The sequence below is a fragment of the Rhinopithecus roxellana genome, chromosome 3 (genome assembly GCF_007565055.1).
Source record: "Rhinopithecus roxellana isolate Shanxi Qingling chromosome 3, ASM756505v1, whole genome shotgun sequence".
Taxonomy (NCBI): Eukaryota; Metazoa; Chordata; class Mammalia; order Primates; family Cercopithecidae; genus Rhinopithecus; species Rhinopithecus roxellana.
The window spans coordinates 393,829-409,969 of NC_044551.1; the positions used below are offsets into that span (position 1 = coordinate 393,829).

At 36.6% G+C, this 16,141-nt stretch overlaps 1 protein-coding gene across 3 annotated transcripts in view; it reads left to right on the forward strand.

The window, feature by feature from the left end:
- ARHGEF28 (Rho guanine nucleotide exchange factor 28) overlaps positions 1–16,141 on the forward strand; it is a 260,867-nt gene that overhangs the window by 163,196 nt on the left and 81,530 nt on the right. For all 3 annotated transcript variants that reach the window (XM_030927941.1, XM_030927942.1, XM_010363407.2), the window contains 4 exons: positions 1,133–1,413; positions 7,211–7,418; positions 9,903–10,014; positions 13,429–13,471. In XM_030927941.1, the coding sequence (XP_030783801.1) occupies positions 1,133–1,413; positions 7,211–7,418; positions 9,903–10,014; positions 13,429–13,471 (644 nt within the window). The remainder of the gene's footprint in view (positions 1–1,132; positions 1,414–7,210; positions 7,419–9,902; positions 10,015–13,428; positions 13,472–16,141) is intronic.

Sequence of the window (16,141 nt, forward strand, 5' to 3'; positions counted from 1 at the left end):
ATCTCCAAATGGTATTACTCTCTTCCTTTTTACTGTCCTCACCCCAGACATGATGCCTTTTGATGACCGCCACCTCAAATCATCAGTACTTAAAAGTATGCCTTTCTTATAGCAAGTGCTTTGATCAGCTAGGACTCTTTCATGCATGTGGGTTGGGCTTTCTCTTTCTGGGGAGGATTTTTAAGTAAGTCTTACGCCCTCCAGAAGTTCCGTCCTTTCTCTGCCGTTCAGATTTTCCCGACTCCCCTTACCCTCCACAGAGTCTTATAGCAGGAGCACGAGGGCTTGCCTGCTGGATTTGCTGTTGATTTTATTATTTACAGGTAATTTGAAATTTGGGCATTTTCTTTCTTCTAATGATGCTACATACGTGCGCTTTATGTAACTTTATTTGTTCTTTTTGTTTGGTGTTGCTTTTTGTGAGATTCAGCTTTATGTGACCACTATTACCTTGGTACCCAGATTCCTATGAGCTACTTTTTGAATAAAGCTGTATAGTCTTTTGTTTTTTCCTCAAGTATTTAGAACATTTCCCCCTCATTTTGAGTCAGTGGTTCATAAAATGTTAGAGGCATAATCAGCTTCTGGTTTTGTAATAAAGGAACAACTTTATAAAATACTCAGTTGGTCTTCCTTTTTGTGAATTATAGGATAGCTGCCATGTGGACAAAAACATATAGTAATTCATAGTAATTCTGTTTACATAAAACAAGAATAAACAAAAAATATAAATAAGGTAAAAGGTTTTTTTTTTTTTTTTTTTTTTTTTTTTGGTCTTTTTTTTTGGAGATAGAATCTCACTCTGTAACCCAGGCTAGAGTGCACTGGTGCAGTATCTGCTCATTGCAACCTCTGCCTCCCATTCAGACCATTCTCCTGCTTCCGTCTCTGAGTAGCTGGGATTACAGGCGCCCACCACCACACCCTGGCTAATTTTTGTGTTTTTAGTAGAGACAGGGTTTCACCATGTTGGCCAGGCTAGTCTTGAACTCCTGACTGCAAGTGATCTGCCAGCCTCAGCCTCCCACCACGCTTGGCCAGAAGTTTTTTAAATTGGGAAAATTTTATTAATTCTTAGCTAGGCCAATCTTACCTGCTTTTACTCAGGGAATGTTTTTCTTTCAACTTCCAGGTTGGCGATTTGGATATCAGCTATATTAATATAGAGGGAGTCACTGCAACTACCAGCCCTGAATCCAGAGGTTGCACTCTGGGGCCTCAGAGCAGCAAACACACCCTTCCTACAGAAACCAGCCCCAGTGTGTACCCACTTAGTGAAAATGATGAAGGGACAGCACATACTGAAGCCCAGCGGTCCTTCATGTCACCATCGAGTTCGTGTGCTTCCAACTTGAATCTTTCTTTTGGTTGGCATGGATTTGAAAAGCAGCAAAGTCATCTAAAGAAAAGAAGGTAAGATTCTATATTGTAGAAGAAAACTGTAGAAAATCAAAGAACCTTATAGGTAAACTTCAAAAATTCTAGTTTTAAACTTTTTATTGTCTCTACCACTTTTATCTGTCCATCAAAATGTTGTCCCCTTTTAGATTCCTATATTCATTGATTTGAAAGTAAGACACTTAAGAAAACTGATTAAAATATGATAAAGGAAAACCACGATGAGATGCCAGTTTATACTCACATGACTGGCAAAAATTTAAAAATCTAGCAATCCCATGTTTTGGTGAGAATGCGTAACATGGAAATTCCTGTGTAAAGATGATAGGAGAGAAAATTGTATAACTTGGGAAAATAATTTGACATTATCTTGTAAAGTCAAATACGCATTTTCCTCTTGTGTACTAGGAGACCTATATGTGAGTATTTATACCAGCAGGAAATAACCCAAAAGTGGAATAAATAAATTATATATAGTTATACAAGGGAATACTGTACAGTAATGAAAGTGAATTAACTACAAATACATCTGCGTGCATAATAACATAGACTTTAGAAGCATGAAGGAACAAAAAAAAAGCCCCAAAATACTTGTTAGATTTCATTTTTATAAAATGCAAATTAAACAATATATTATTATAGGGCCTACATATGTGCATAAGCTATAAAGAAAAACAAGAGACTGGTTGTGGTGGCTCACGCCTGTAATCCCAGCACTTTGGGAGGCCAAGGCAGGCAGAATGCTTGAGCTCAGGAGCTCAAGACCAGCCTGGGCAACATGGTAAAACCCCTTCTCTACCAAAAATACAAAAATTAGCGAGGCATGGCAGCACACACATGTGGTCCTGATACTTGGCAGGTTGGGGTGGGAAGATCGCTTGAACCTGGGAGGCAGAAGTTGCAGTGAGCCAAGATGGCACCACTGAACCCCCAACCTGGGTGACAGAGTAAGACCTGTCTCAAAAAGAAGAAAAAAAAAAAAGGGAAAAAAGAAAAAAAAGATAATGAAGGGGAAAAAATTCCTGAATTCAAAATAGTTGTTACGTCTAGGGAGGGGAAATAGGGAAATGGGAATGGAATGAATCATTACAGAGTTTCCATGGTAGATGGCCAGTATCCAGGTTTCAAGTTGGGTGGGCTCATGAATGTTTGTTTTATTTTACATAATATATATTTTATATTTTAACATAAAATTTATCTTTATTTTACTTTCAGTTACCTTATATTTTCTTGTATATATAAAAGTCATTAAAATGATATTTCATTGCATCTGATATGATTGCATATATTAGTGTGTGTGCACACATGTGTGTGTCTGTATCTGTATATCTGTATCTGTCTATCTGATTGTCTATTTTCTTTAGGGAACAGGCCAATTTCCACTAATTTCATTTTATCCTGTTGATCACACTTTCCTTAGGGAGTAGCTTATTTTTTCCCCCGTATCCTACCCATGTGATTATATGTTCATTTTCACATATAAAATGAATCAAAGTAAACGTAAAATACACACACATATGTGATAAATATTTATATAAATATTTCTCTATTTCTCTATGTATATAAATATTTCTCTATGAATGAACATGCACATAGGTGAATGAGTATTCAGCAGAGAGTTAATATAGAGGGGAGAGAAAGGGAGAGGAACCAGCAATCAGTAGGTGCCCATCACTGAGATACAGCACAATATGCAATTTGAGGTTGTAAAACATTAGCACATATTGGTACCAAGGGTTATGTGTGATGTGTAAATAATAAAAGATGTGTTTTACATTTATGCTTTGTGAATTATGGTTTTATAGATGCTGGGTAGTCACTACTGTAATTTGAAGTGAAGGCTAATTTGAACTGTCCATCCGTCTGCTTGGGACAAGAGACTGCCAGTCCAGACAAGGTTCTGTACGGTTTTGCAAAAATAAATTGAGCTATGTGTGATAAATCCTTTCTAGTGGATCTTTAAGATCTGTCAAGTGGCCGGGTATGGTGGCTCACGCCTGCAATCCCAGCACTTTGGGAGGCTGAGGCAGGTAGATCACCTGAGGTCAGGAGTTCAAGACCAGCCTAGGCGGCCAACATGGCGAAACTCCCTCTCTACTGAAAATACAAAAATTAGGCTGGGCGTGGTGACATGCATCTGTAATCCCATCTACTCAGAGGAGGGGCTGAGGCAGGCAAATTGCCTGAACCCGGGAGGCAGAGATTTCAGTGAGCAGAGATCATACCACTGCACTCCAGCCTGGGGGACAGAGTGAGACTCCGTCTTAAAGAAAAAAAAAAAAAAATCTGTCAAGTGTGTGAGCCCCCACATCTCAAGAGATAAATAAGTTCTTTAGAAGAAGCCCTCTAGGAATATAGCATGGAAAAGACACAAATGGTCTCTGTTTTATTAATGCTTATGCAGATACTTGCAGAGTATCTAAATTATACTTTCTGATCATGGTCTTGCCTTGGAAAGTTTAAACATTTCACTGCTACGGATATAATTTTTCCTCGTAGAATATAATTTAGAAAAAATATCTGTTCTGAGTAAAGGTAATTAGAAACCTCTGTGAAGATGTCACTGCTTGGGGGAAAGGGAGGAAGCCAGGAGAGGAAGGAGAAGCCATTCTACAGAAAGCCTTCTAGCTGGTTCCACGAGCTGACTTAATCTCCTTTGCCCTCCCTCTCCTCTGAAAAATGTAGGAATGAAGGGAGAGAAGTCGCAATCCCTGGAAAGCCCTAGGGTGGCTGTGGGTCCTTCCCTTCAGTGGATGTCATGTTAGGAAGCAAGTTGATAACAAACTCAAAGTGAAATGTACTTAATTTGTTAATAAGTGGATAATAGCCCTAGAGGCTGGAAACTTCTAATGAAGGAGAAATTTGGGGGCACACAGTAAAAACTGGAGTTAATATAAGGACATGGCTGACTGGGACCTGAGTCCTAAGTTTTCTAGGGTTTAAAAGAATATTTTGGTGAAACTAAAACATGCATACTATATAGCCATATGTTATATTATTTAAATGTAATAACTGTTTTGAGAAACCACAAAGGGAAGATAAGTAATAAAACATTAATTTAAAAATACTATACAACAAAAAATTAAGCAGTAGACAAGTGTTTGTTTCATTCTAAAGCTTGTATTTTTTCAAACCTTTTTTAAAAACTACAATCCACAGTAAGAAATGCATGCCGCCATGAACGTCCCCTATCTCCCTTAAAATTTAAGTGAAGTCTTATAAAATGACATGTGCAACATATTCTGATGTTTTCGATTCTATATTTTTTTAAAAAAACTCTAGTTACAACCTAATGAATTGATTTCTTATCCCACTACTGGGAATTAGAAAAATAATATCGTAAAACAAGAACCTAGAGGTTATCCTGAAGAACATTGCCTGTGCCACCAATATCTTATGTTAATAGCTTAACAAAGAAAAGTAGTAGCCCCATTTGAATGAATAGAAACAATGTTTTATAGTATGCAAAATAAAATACTGATACTTCTAGGATGTATTCATAGTGATGATGAAATGCTGTCTGTAACTGGAAAGCCTTGTGTTAAAATCGGATATTATTGCGGGTTGCCAATCATTTGAAGAACTATTTTCTACTGGTACAGAGATCACAAGTTGAAAGACAAGTGCTGAGGTACAAGACATCGGCAAGCTTCAACCCGCCTTGAAGTCTCCTTCCGTCTCAGATTGTTGTTGTACTAGGAAACCACGTAGCAACTTGAAATACCTGTAATTATTAGATTAGTCAAAAACCACAATTACTTTTGCACCGACATAATACATTTACTGGAGCATTTAAATCACCAACGTTTACCAGGAAGATATTCTTAACATGAAGTTTCAGTGTTTTATGAGAAATAGTCGAATAGACTCCATGATATTTGTGTGTTTGATTGAGGTAAAGTGTGAAGTCCACTTCTAATGTGTTCTTCTTCTCAATGCCAAGGTCTTCACCTTGGCCCTCAATGAGTTTCCAAAGGAGAAAACCCCACTTTGGAAATCCTTGGTGGTGCCAGCCAGGGCTTCTTCTCACTGCTGGGTTTTCTGGTACCCAGTAGTGCCTGTGAAAGTGTTCAAGGGTTAGAAACTGCTCTGTGTTTGCATTAGTGGCATGGTAGAGTAAGACCAGGACTCATACCATGTGTTCAGTTGACTTACTGTGTCCATTAAATAGCCTATGGTTTTTTTTCTTTTTTTCTTTTTTAAAATAACCTAAACAGGTTAATTCAAAGTTTCATTTTTGGTTCTCGTATTTCAAAATCAAGACGGTTTCATTGTTTTTTTTATTAAAATTATAACTCCAGAACTGTAACAACCGAAAAAAAAAAAAAAACCCACAAAACACACATTTCAAATGCTTCGTGCATTAACATGCACCCAGGAAAGCTGCTGGCCTCCAAGTTTGAATAGTTTAAAATGTAATGTTATGGAATAGACCTGGGATGTGGAAGGTCAAATTCTTTCCTTTTAATTTCATGGTTTATTAAAGTTAAATGAGGAAAAAGTTGTTGTCAAACAGAATTACTACCTGGTTCTAAGGTAGAGTTTTCAAAGGAATCTTTTTTTTTTTTTTTTTTTTTTTTTTTTGAGACGGAGTCTTGCTCTGTCGCCCAGGCTGGAGTGCAGTGGCGCGATCTCGGCTCACTGCAAGCTCTGCCTCCTGGGTTCACGCCATTCTCCTGCCTCAGCCTCCCAAGTAGCTGAGATTACAGGCACCTGCCACAACAGCCAGCTAATTTTTTGTATTTTTAGTAGAGACGGGTTTTCACTGTGTTAGCCAGGATGGTCTCAATCTCCTGACCTTATGATCCACCCACCTCGGCCTCCCAAAGTGTTGGGATTGCAGGTGTGAGCCACCTTCCCCAGCCTCGGAATCATCTTTTTTTAACCTCTAAAAATGATAATTTAGTATGACATGTTTGGGACATCGCACGACTCACTTCAGAACTGTGTTTTGACATGGCCCTGGGGTGGATGGGTGGGACCTTCACACATCTCTCCTTGGTGTGCCTCTGCCCTCCTGAGCTTCCCAGCTGAGGGACAGGGGAGAGAATGACACTTCTGCAGCTTAGTCACATGCAGATCCCCCCCAGAGGCTTCCCTGCAAACAGCCCAGTGGCTCTGTTTCCACCAGCATTTAAAATATTTGATGGGTTACCATTTGGGACTTGCGATATCAATAATTATATTTACAAAACAGAAGTGGTGAGGTTAGTACTAACTCAAACCAGCTTTTGTTTCTTCGGGTATTTGAACTGTCTTTTGCCCCAGGTGTGGTGGCTCACTCCAGCAATCCCAGCACTTTGGGAGACTGAGGTGGGTGGATCCACTGAGCCCAGGAGTTTGAGACCAGCCTGGGCAACATGGCAAAAAACACAAAAATTACAAAAATTAGCCAGGCTTGGTGGCGTACACCTGTAGTCCCAGCTACTCTGAAGGCTGAGGTGGGAGGATCCTTTGAGCCTGGGAGGTGGAGGTTGTAGAGAACCAAGATTATGTCACTGCATTCCAGCCTGGGCGACAGAACACAAGTGTCTCAAAAAAACAAAACAAAACAAAACAAAACAAAACAAAAAAAGAAAATGAAAGAAATAAATGGCTTTTGCAAGGGAGAAATGTTCATTTGGGGTAAGATAAAATTTTATTTAAAAAGAGATTTGGAGGGAGGAGAAAAAGGCTAATTAAATACTAGTTGGAAATTAAATGAATACCTATTGCACCCCGCTCCGATGAATCTGAATTCAGAGAAGTAGAAACCAATGATGCGCTGTGTCCTTCCTTGCTTCTTTACTTACTTGCTGGCTTTGTGCTTTAGTTCCAGCCTTGATGCCTTGGATGCCGACAGTGAAGGGGAAGGGCATTCTGAGCCGTCGCACGTCTGTTACACTCCAGGGTCTCAGAGCTCCTCAAGAACTGGGATTCCTAGTGGGGATGAATTGGACTCTTTTGAGACTAACACTGAACCAGATTTTAATATCTCCAGGGCTGAATCACTTCCTCTATCAAGTAATCTACAGTCGAAGGTATTCTTATTGGTATAAATTTGGTATATTGCAAGTGTGGAGAATATGTTGTCTACATTTACCCATCTGTGTCTGAAAGACATATTATATTTTATTCATACATATGAACTACTTTTTGGGACCCATGTGATATCTGATTGAGTCTTTTTAATCTTTTCACTGTGTTTTAATTTTTATAATTTTTACTCAAAATGGCTGATTTACGTTTTCATTAATTCACCATGAGTGCATACCATCTTTCTTTCACATACTTGGAAAATTTTATCATTTCATACAATGATTTCTCCCATTATCTCCTAAGCAAAGGGAGAAAAACTGATAGTATTAAATGAGTTTAGTGATCAATCTTGTTTTGCTCATGTAAATTATTGTGTAGTCCTGGTGATGAGGTAAATGATGTTAACAAGGTAGAAGTGATGTTTATTGAGCATTTCTGGGTGCTTGAACTAATCCGGAACATCACAAATTTCGTCAACTTTTCCACAGGAGCCAGGTTTTCTCTTGTTGGTCATTTCGCATTGGAGTTTCATTTAGGTGTGCTTGTTTTTTTGTTATTTATTTACTTATTTATTAAAAACTAAATACATTCCTCTGAATGTAAGAAAGCCCTTTGTGTTTGAACATATTATTTTTTCCTATTTGATTTGTTATTTTCTACTTGTTTTCTTCTTGAGTTTACTTATTACTGTAAAACAATGTGTGCTATGGCAAAACTCTTTCTAAAATATGGTTGTTATGATAATACCTTATTTTTGTAGCATGCTCTACAATATACAAAATATATTTTATGTATGTATACAATATATAATTGCCACATAACTCACCTATTACATAAGTAGTGCTTTTATTTAATTTTATTTTTTGAGTAGATGAGATTCTGGAAAGGTTGTCCAGCTTTGTATCACCAGCTTGGTGATAGAATCAGAACTCAATTCTGGGTTTTAAGCACAGATCCTGCATCCTCTACCCTCTACTCTAAGACCTGCAGAGCTGCCATCATCTTTTGCATCTGAAGGTCATGTGATATTTCTGGATAATGAGAAATTTGTATGGTTGTTATGTAGATAATTCTTAGTTTTGCATGTTGAATGGAATTGTGAAAAGTTCATCATTACTTGGATGAAAAATAATCCAGGCCTTTGCAACAGTTTCATGTTGCTCATTTTTAGGAAGAATCTGTCCCATAAATATATCTGCCTTGCCTCTGTAATTACCCAGTATAACTTTTTGCCAAAGTTTTGGACAATTTTCAAAGTTCCATTGTCATGACAAATGGTTACCACATATACATGACTTTGAGGAGGACTCTTAGTGGCCAGCTCACTGTTTAGGGTTATAGGACAACTTGGGTTGGCCTTCTTGACATCCAGGCCCAGTAGGTGCTCCCCAGTAAGATAGCAGCCACAGCCCAAGGCCCTTTGAAGCAAGGTCAGGCTTCTATTTTTCAACTTTCCTCCAGGCTCCTTAACTGAACTAATGAACTTAGGGTAAACATGTGTTTTTCCTTAGAGGGAACAAAAGAGACCAGTGCTTGTGAAGGTCGGTTTCTGATGATTTGATTTTAGTAAAGAGTTTTGCATTATTTTCTTTTAGCTTTAACCTTAAGCGATATCTTAAAAATGCATGGGCAGGATCAATCCTAAGGCCTTTATGGGATAGAATTTGGGTGCTATAAATGGCTTCAATGGAGTTCTATTGCATATTCACTTAAATTTTCTGGAACATATAAGAAAACTATGTCTTAATGATCTTGCCATCTTGCATTTTCATGTATGTTGCCAATATAATGATAGGAATAATAAGTAATTGGGACAACAGGAACAAAACTGGCAGGTCATTTAAAAGTAGTAATATTAAGGATGTATAAATTAGTGATATTCAAACATCCATCTCAGAAAGTGCTACATGGAAGGTCCATCAAAAATTGAGTACAGATTGGAAGGATTTGTATATTAACTGGATATATTTTTCCCTAAATGTTGCAGCTAACATTATAAATTTAAATCATGGTTTGGAAGTCTAAAAAACTCTTATAATTGCAAGTGGCTATTCCACTATCCTCTAGTAATCCTTATATGTAGAAATCTCAGTTAATATAGAATTTCATTGGAGGGCTACAGTAAAATAACAAAATAACTGACACCTCAGGTAAAAATAATAAGTCAAACTCATTGTTGAATATACAAAGAAAAAGTCATTTGTCTTAAGTTTTCATTTTTAGTCAAGTTGGCTAGGATATCATAGTTGCATTCTATAGTATAAACAGGAACTATTCCCCAAACTAAAGGTTGCTAAAGTATTAAAATGACAATAACATTTTAAAAATTGTGAGAGGAAAACAGAAACACATAATGAGATCATATCAGAAATGTTCAGGTTGAATCTCTTTTCAAAGGTGCTAATTTAGTAGCATTTGAGGTGGTGAACATATATTTTCAGATCTCATGTATAAATTTTTAAAAACTTTATTATAATCTCTTTTAGGAATCATTGCTTTCTGGAGTTCGCTCACGTTCTTACTCTTGCTCGTCACCCAAAATTTCTTTAGGAAAAACGCGTTTGGTGCGTGAATTAACAGTGTGCAATTCAAGTGAAGGTAAGCATCCTTTGACATTTGGCTTTGAAAACACTCTATTCCAGAACAGATTTTTCAGTTAGTACATAAAATATTCAAGAACAGCAGACAAGAATTTTTAGTTCTGTTTTCGTAACTGGTTTTTCTAAGCCTGACAAAATTCTTTTCTTGTTGGATAACAGCCAAATTTGATTTTGATCAGATTTGATTTTTTTGAAATCTCAAATGCATACACACCTCTCTGCTGCTTTATTCTTTGAATAAAATGTTTTCCTCAAGGATAGTGTAAATTAGAATTGATTCCAGTTATATTATTATGAGGGCTTTAGAGGATTTTATTTGAGTAAATTATAAAAATTACTTTTGTCTCATATGTACATTGCTAACATAATCCAACTCCTCAGAGCCAGAGTGTTGCAGAATGGATTTTCTTCATTCTTTTTTTAGAAAGGGACTTTGGAGAGTTGAAGTAACATATTTGTAACATGAGTAAATATATCTCAACATTTTTTTATTGGCAATGTAAGCAATTAGAAATATAACTTTTAGGCAATAAACTTTTAATTGAAATATAGGATACATACAAAAAGGAGTGCAAATCATAAACATGCATCTTGAATTTTCAAGTGAATTCAGATCTATAAATGGAAAAATTATGTACAACTTAGAGCTCCCCTTGTATCCTCTCTAAGTCACTCCTCCCATTTTCACCTGCCCCCATTTTGAAATGTAATTATTTCATACTTTCTGTAATTAATATGTAATAATTATATTAAAAAGCATATTTGAAAGTATTCATGCCGATGCATAATACATAGCATTATAATGAAATTTTTGTCAGTGTCTTAGAGAATATCTTTATTGTCTATTATCCTTAAAGGGACTTAAAAGATTCAGAAAGCAAGAGATGAATTTCAGTACTCTCAAGTACTACTCAAATATTTTCTCAAGATAAAATATTTAAGATAGGATTTATTTTATTCCCTCTCTTTTTTCTTATTCTTGCTTATTAAATTGTTATTTTGCATTTTTATGCCATGCAGAACAATACTAAAGATATAATCTTGGTGCTTGAAATACTGTCCTAGAATAATGACATATCTGCTAGATGTTCAATAAATATTTGTTGAGTGAATATGAGAAAAAAGATAGATAAAATACAAAATAAATGCTACCATGATTTTTGTTTTCCTTTTTCTGGGATGTAATGGTAGAAGAGAAGAGATCAAGACTGATAATACATGTCAGTTTTTATTTTTGGAATGGGAGAAGAGGAAAAGTTACAAGAGAAAGAAAGGATACAACTCCCTTGAGAGGACAGGATAAAGATGGATTGAATTTGTTCTGGATTTTTGTTTTTTGTTTTATGGACTCTTTCTAGGTCTCTGGGTCTCCCCAGCCTTAGTTTAGGTTGGTATATTTTTAATAGCAGCTTGACACCTTTTCATTGATAGTCCCAGCTGGTGAATTAACTTCACATTGTTATTATTTGGAAAACATGTTTAAGTTTTCTGTGCTTAAAATTATGGCTTTGCCTTTAGATCTGTGGTCCTTGATCTATGAAGTCAGATATCTCTAGAGTTTGAAATTATTGACCACACAATTAAGAGGAAACTGATTGTTCACAAGGGAAAATAGCCCTAATTTACTTATTCTTTAATGATCAAGGAAGGATATCTTTACCTTACATGCAAGCCTGAAACCTTTGCATTTGAATTAGAAAGAATAAAAAGCTGATATCAACTGCTTTGGTTTTCAGTAAACAAAACCTTGTCTTTAGACAATATATTTAAAGACAAGGCCACGTGAATGAAGTCTGATACTATCCAGAAGGTAACAGAACCAGGCAATTTAGGTTGAGGCTACTCACTAAATATATGAAGATTCCAATGGATAGACTTATATGGCTGCAAACATTTGGACTGATACCATTTAGGTCAGTCAATACCATAGGACTATGAAAAGTAAATTGATGTTTGTGTTGCTATAAATCCTTTCTTGATGAGTTTTGAATAGTCCTAAAAAATTTCAGGTCTATTTGAACAGAGTCCAAGTCTCCTTATGTCCCAGCGGGAAGCTCCCACACAAGAGCTGTAATGCAGATATACAAATCTAGGATGCTTTCTGTCCTTTTTATTATTATTTGTGATGTTCTGTCTTCCTTGTCACTTCCAAAGAGTTACTTACTGTAATTTCTCATGTGTCTTTTTTTTTTTTTTTGAGCCAAGAGTACGATGATGGCAACTTTATTTTTGATGTTTGTAAAACAATCTAGTTTTATAATTCCCTTTGGTCTATTGTAGATTTAGGTAGATAGGAACATCACCAATATTAAAATGATAACTACAGTCTCACCAAGGGGGACAAAGGTGTTCTGCATTTAAGAATTTGAGGAATGACATAAACGTACTTTTGAAAACGTTGTGAGCTGATGGATGGAATTTGATTGGATTTTGAACAGTTGGTGGCTTATTCTCTTGGTACCTCAACCTATTTACCATAAGAATAGTGATTTCTGCTTATGACTTAATTTGAGGAACACTTGATAATGGCTCATAAAATAAAGCCTTCAAATTCTTCAAAGTAGATTTCCTATTATATACAAGATAGTTTTAGGTGCAACATTTGATATTACCCATTTCAGGGGATATGTATTTGTTTTCCTCCTTATGTGTCATTTCCCTTTGCAACCTAGTTTTGCCTCTTCACTGTTGTGGATTGTGAGAGTGAAGGATTTGTCCCTGCTCTGTAGATGGTGTGCTCCACAGTGGCCGCCCCCTCCTTCAGGCTCTCTCACTGTCTAAATCAGTGTCTCTCCTCCACCCCTGTAGTAAGTACTTCAACTCTGGAAACAAGATGGCTCCAAGCTGCTTGCACGAGCCTCCCCTTCTGCCTCCCTCTACAAGTCCAATGGAAAAAGTGGTCCTCCCTTTCCCATGAGCCACAGAGGACATCTCTGAACTTGCTGCTGCTAGGATTTTGTAAGGACATTGCAGCTATATGAAAATTAACTCTTCTTATGCTATCCTTCAAGACTTCATTTGAGCTTTGTTTAAAAGCGGTTATTTATTGGTTCCATATGTTAGGGGATTAGTGTTATGAAGAATATGGATGACTCTAGTGAAAAGTATCCAAAAAGATAGAACTAATTTTCTGCACTTCTGAAAATGTTTGCTGACCCTTGCTGATGCTAACTTAGTTCATAAAGTCATTACATGTTGGCATATTTCTCCCTACCCTCTTTAAATTACAGGAAATGATTAAAAAAAAAAAAACCCAGAGCAATGCCTTACTTATATAAGATTACTCATTTTCTCATTATTTTCTAGCTGGTATTGTGGATAATGATACAATACGGTTGAGTATGCATTTCAGACTAACATATGACTGCCAGTTTGTCTGCCTTAGTTTTCATTTTATTGTTGTGTCTTGTAGAGCAAAGAGCTTACAGCTTACCGGAGCCACCAAGAGAAAAAAGGTACTTTAACTGTTCCAGTTTTCCTGAAGAACTGCATGATCCTCCTTTGGAAATGTCCACACATCATTTTTGCTATCTGTTCACTAGTTCTTGAGAGGTTTCCATGTAACAAGCCTACCTAAGACCCTTTGCTTCCTCTGGGGTCTATATCAGGATGGATCTGCCAGCCCTCTCCATTCAGTCCTTGGCTGTGCAGGCAGGCCTCAGGACTGGGGACAGCATGTTCTGTTTGGGTATCTTCAAAGCCAAACACCTTCAAGGGGAGCAGTATGAGGACCACCTGTTTTAGAAAAGCAACATGTCTTCTCTAGCTCTGTTCCACCGTGACTAGGGGACTTACTTTAGTAATAGAACCCTGGGTGGTCAATTATAGAAAGTGCCTAAATATCCCTACTGTCTCTCTATGGATTTTTGCCTAGTAGCCCTTCAGCTGGAAACAAAGAATAAGCAATGCAGAAGACTTGTAAGCATGATCAGTTTCCTGGTTGAGAGGCAGATTTAACCTAAGCTTCTCTTTGTCCTAGAAGGTAAAACTGTTGTTGTAGTATAGCTTGGGAAGCAGACTAGTGTGCAAGCATGATGGTTGGTTTTTGTTGGTGTTGAATAACTAACTGCCCATGAGTCACACTGTGAAATAGCTCCAGGGTTATATGCAAAACAAGTGCCAGAATGGCACACATGTTTGACTTTAAGAGACCATCTGAAAAGAGTGAAATGGTTTAATTTTGTTTGAGATTAGTGCTAAAACTTTGAAATGTTTTAGTATATGGATCAAGATGGGGTGTTTTGTTTTAAATCTTGGAATCAAAGTATTAATAAGAAAATGCCTCCTTTGGTTCATTTCTATTTTTTTTGAAACCAGAATAGAAACTTTCAAATGATACAAACAGAGGAAGGTTAAGAATGCCCTTGAAAGATAGGATGATGATGAAGATGACTTCGTGACAATGGCATTGAGGATGATAGCAAAAGCAGTAATTACTGACAGTTATTGAACATTTGTATGTGCCTTGTACTGTTTTAAGCAGCTTACATGTATTACCTCATTTAAGCAATTTACTTCCTCATTCTGGAATTTGATCTTCATCTTGGTCATCATTTTGATTAGCAGTCTTCTCCCTGTTATCTTTTTAACAACTGGAGAAGTAATGGATGGTTATCAAGATATTTTTAAATTAAAAATATAAAAAATATTTATTTTTCATTAAGAGAGAGATTTAAGACCAAAGGAGCCAATGTTATACTTGGCTAAAGAGTAGCCTATAAAATATTTTAACTTCGATGGCATGCATATGAAGTTTCTTTTTATCTGATTATTTGTTCTTTGTCACTCCTGCTTTTGTTTTCTATTTCTTTCTATTCTTTAATCTTTCTTGGTCCACATCCTGAAAGCATCTTACTCTCTCAGTCATATTCCTTGGTGTATCTAGTAAAGTAGATCTTTCATCTCACCCACTCTATTCCTGCTATCTTATCTTGTTGGATATGCCAATAAGATCCCAAGCCACACCTAATGCTTTGCTTTGGTCATGTTGTAGGTATTTACCTAAGATGGTGCCTTCTTTGATATTCTTTTATTTGTATGAATCACTTAGTTTCTAGAAAAGGAGACATCCATGTAAAAAATGAGCTCACTCTATACCTTGCAGGCTCATTTCAGCACTCTATCTATTCTAATTTCTTAAGGATTATATGGCATGACTTGATTATTTTACTACCACCGTCTGTCTTAAATCTATTATATATATTTCCTCCTTTTCCTCCTCTTTCTTCAAATCTGAGGATCTGAGTGTTAACAAAAGTTCCAGTGTGTCAGTTTTCAATCTGCACAGCAGGAACTTCTTTCATCCCTTTAGGCCGGGTGCAGTGGCTCATGCCTGTAATCCCAGCACTTTGGGAGGCCTAGGTGGGCGGATCATCTAAGGTCAGGAGTTTGAGACCAGCTTGGTCAACATGAGGAAACCCTGTCTCTACTAAAAAATACCAAAATTAGCCAGATGTGGTGGTGGGTGCTTGTAATCCCAGCTACTCAGGAGGCTGAGGCAAGAGAATAGCTTGAACCTGGAGGGCGGAGGTTGCAATGAGCCAAGATCGCGCTGTGGCACCCTAGCCTGGGTGACACAGCCATCTCAAAAAAAAAAAAAAAAACAAAAACAGAAACCCCAAAAACAACAACAAGAAAAAAACACTTTAGATGCCAATTCTTTAAATAGATTAAGGGTTAAAATATTAAGAATCCGTATTCTTAATATATTTTAAATGTCTATTTACCTATGGAAAAGGCAATACCATTAGAGGCTCTGAAGAAGGGTTTGTAAAACTTTATTGTGAGTGATGCTATCATCAACAAACTAATGATAGAGATTAGACATTCTTGTTCTGGGATGTTAAAAAGAACTTAATCTTTCCAGATTCTTACAAATATAAAAGCTATTTAAATTCTATTATGAAATTATTTGAGGGTTTTCTCTTCTCAGTTATTTTCTAAAGTGCCTGATTTTAATATAGGTAAATATCACATAGTTAAATTAGATCTGAAATGAAGCAACTAACCTTCTACATTTGCCCAGAGGTTATACTGTATTACCCATCTTCATAATCTGATACTGGATTATGACTGTGATATTCACATTTCTGCCAAGTTGGGTGATGGTTTAAGTTTTTATATTT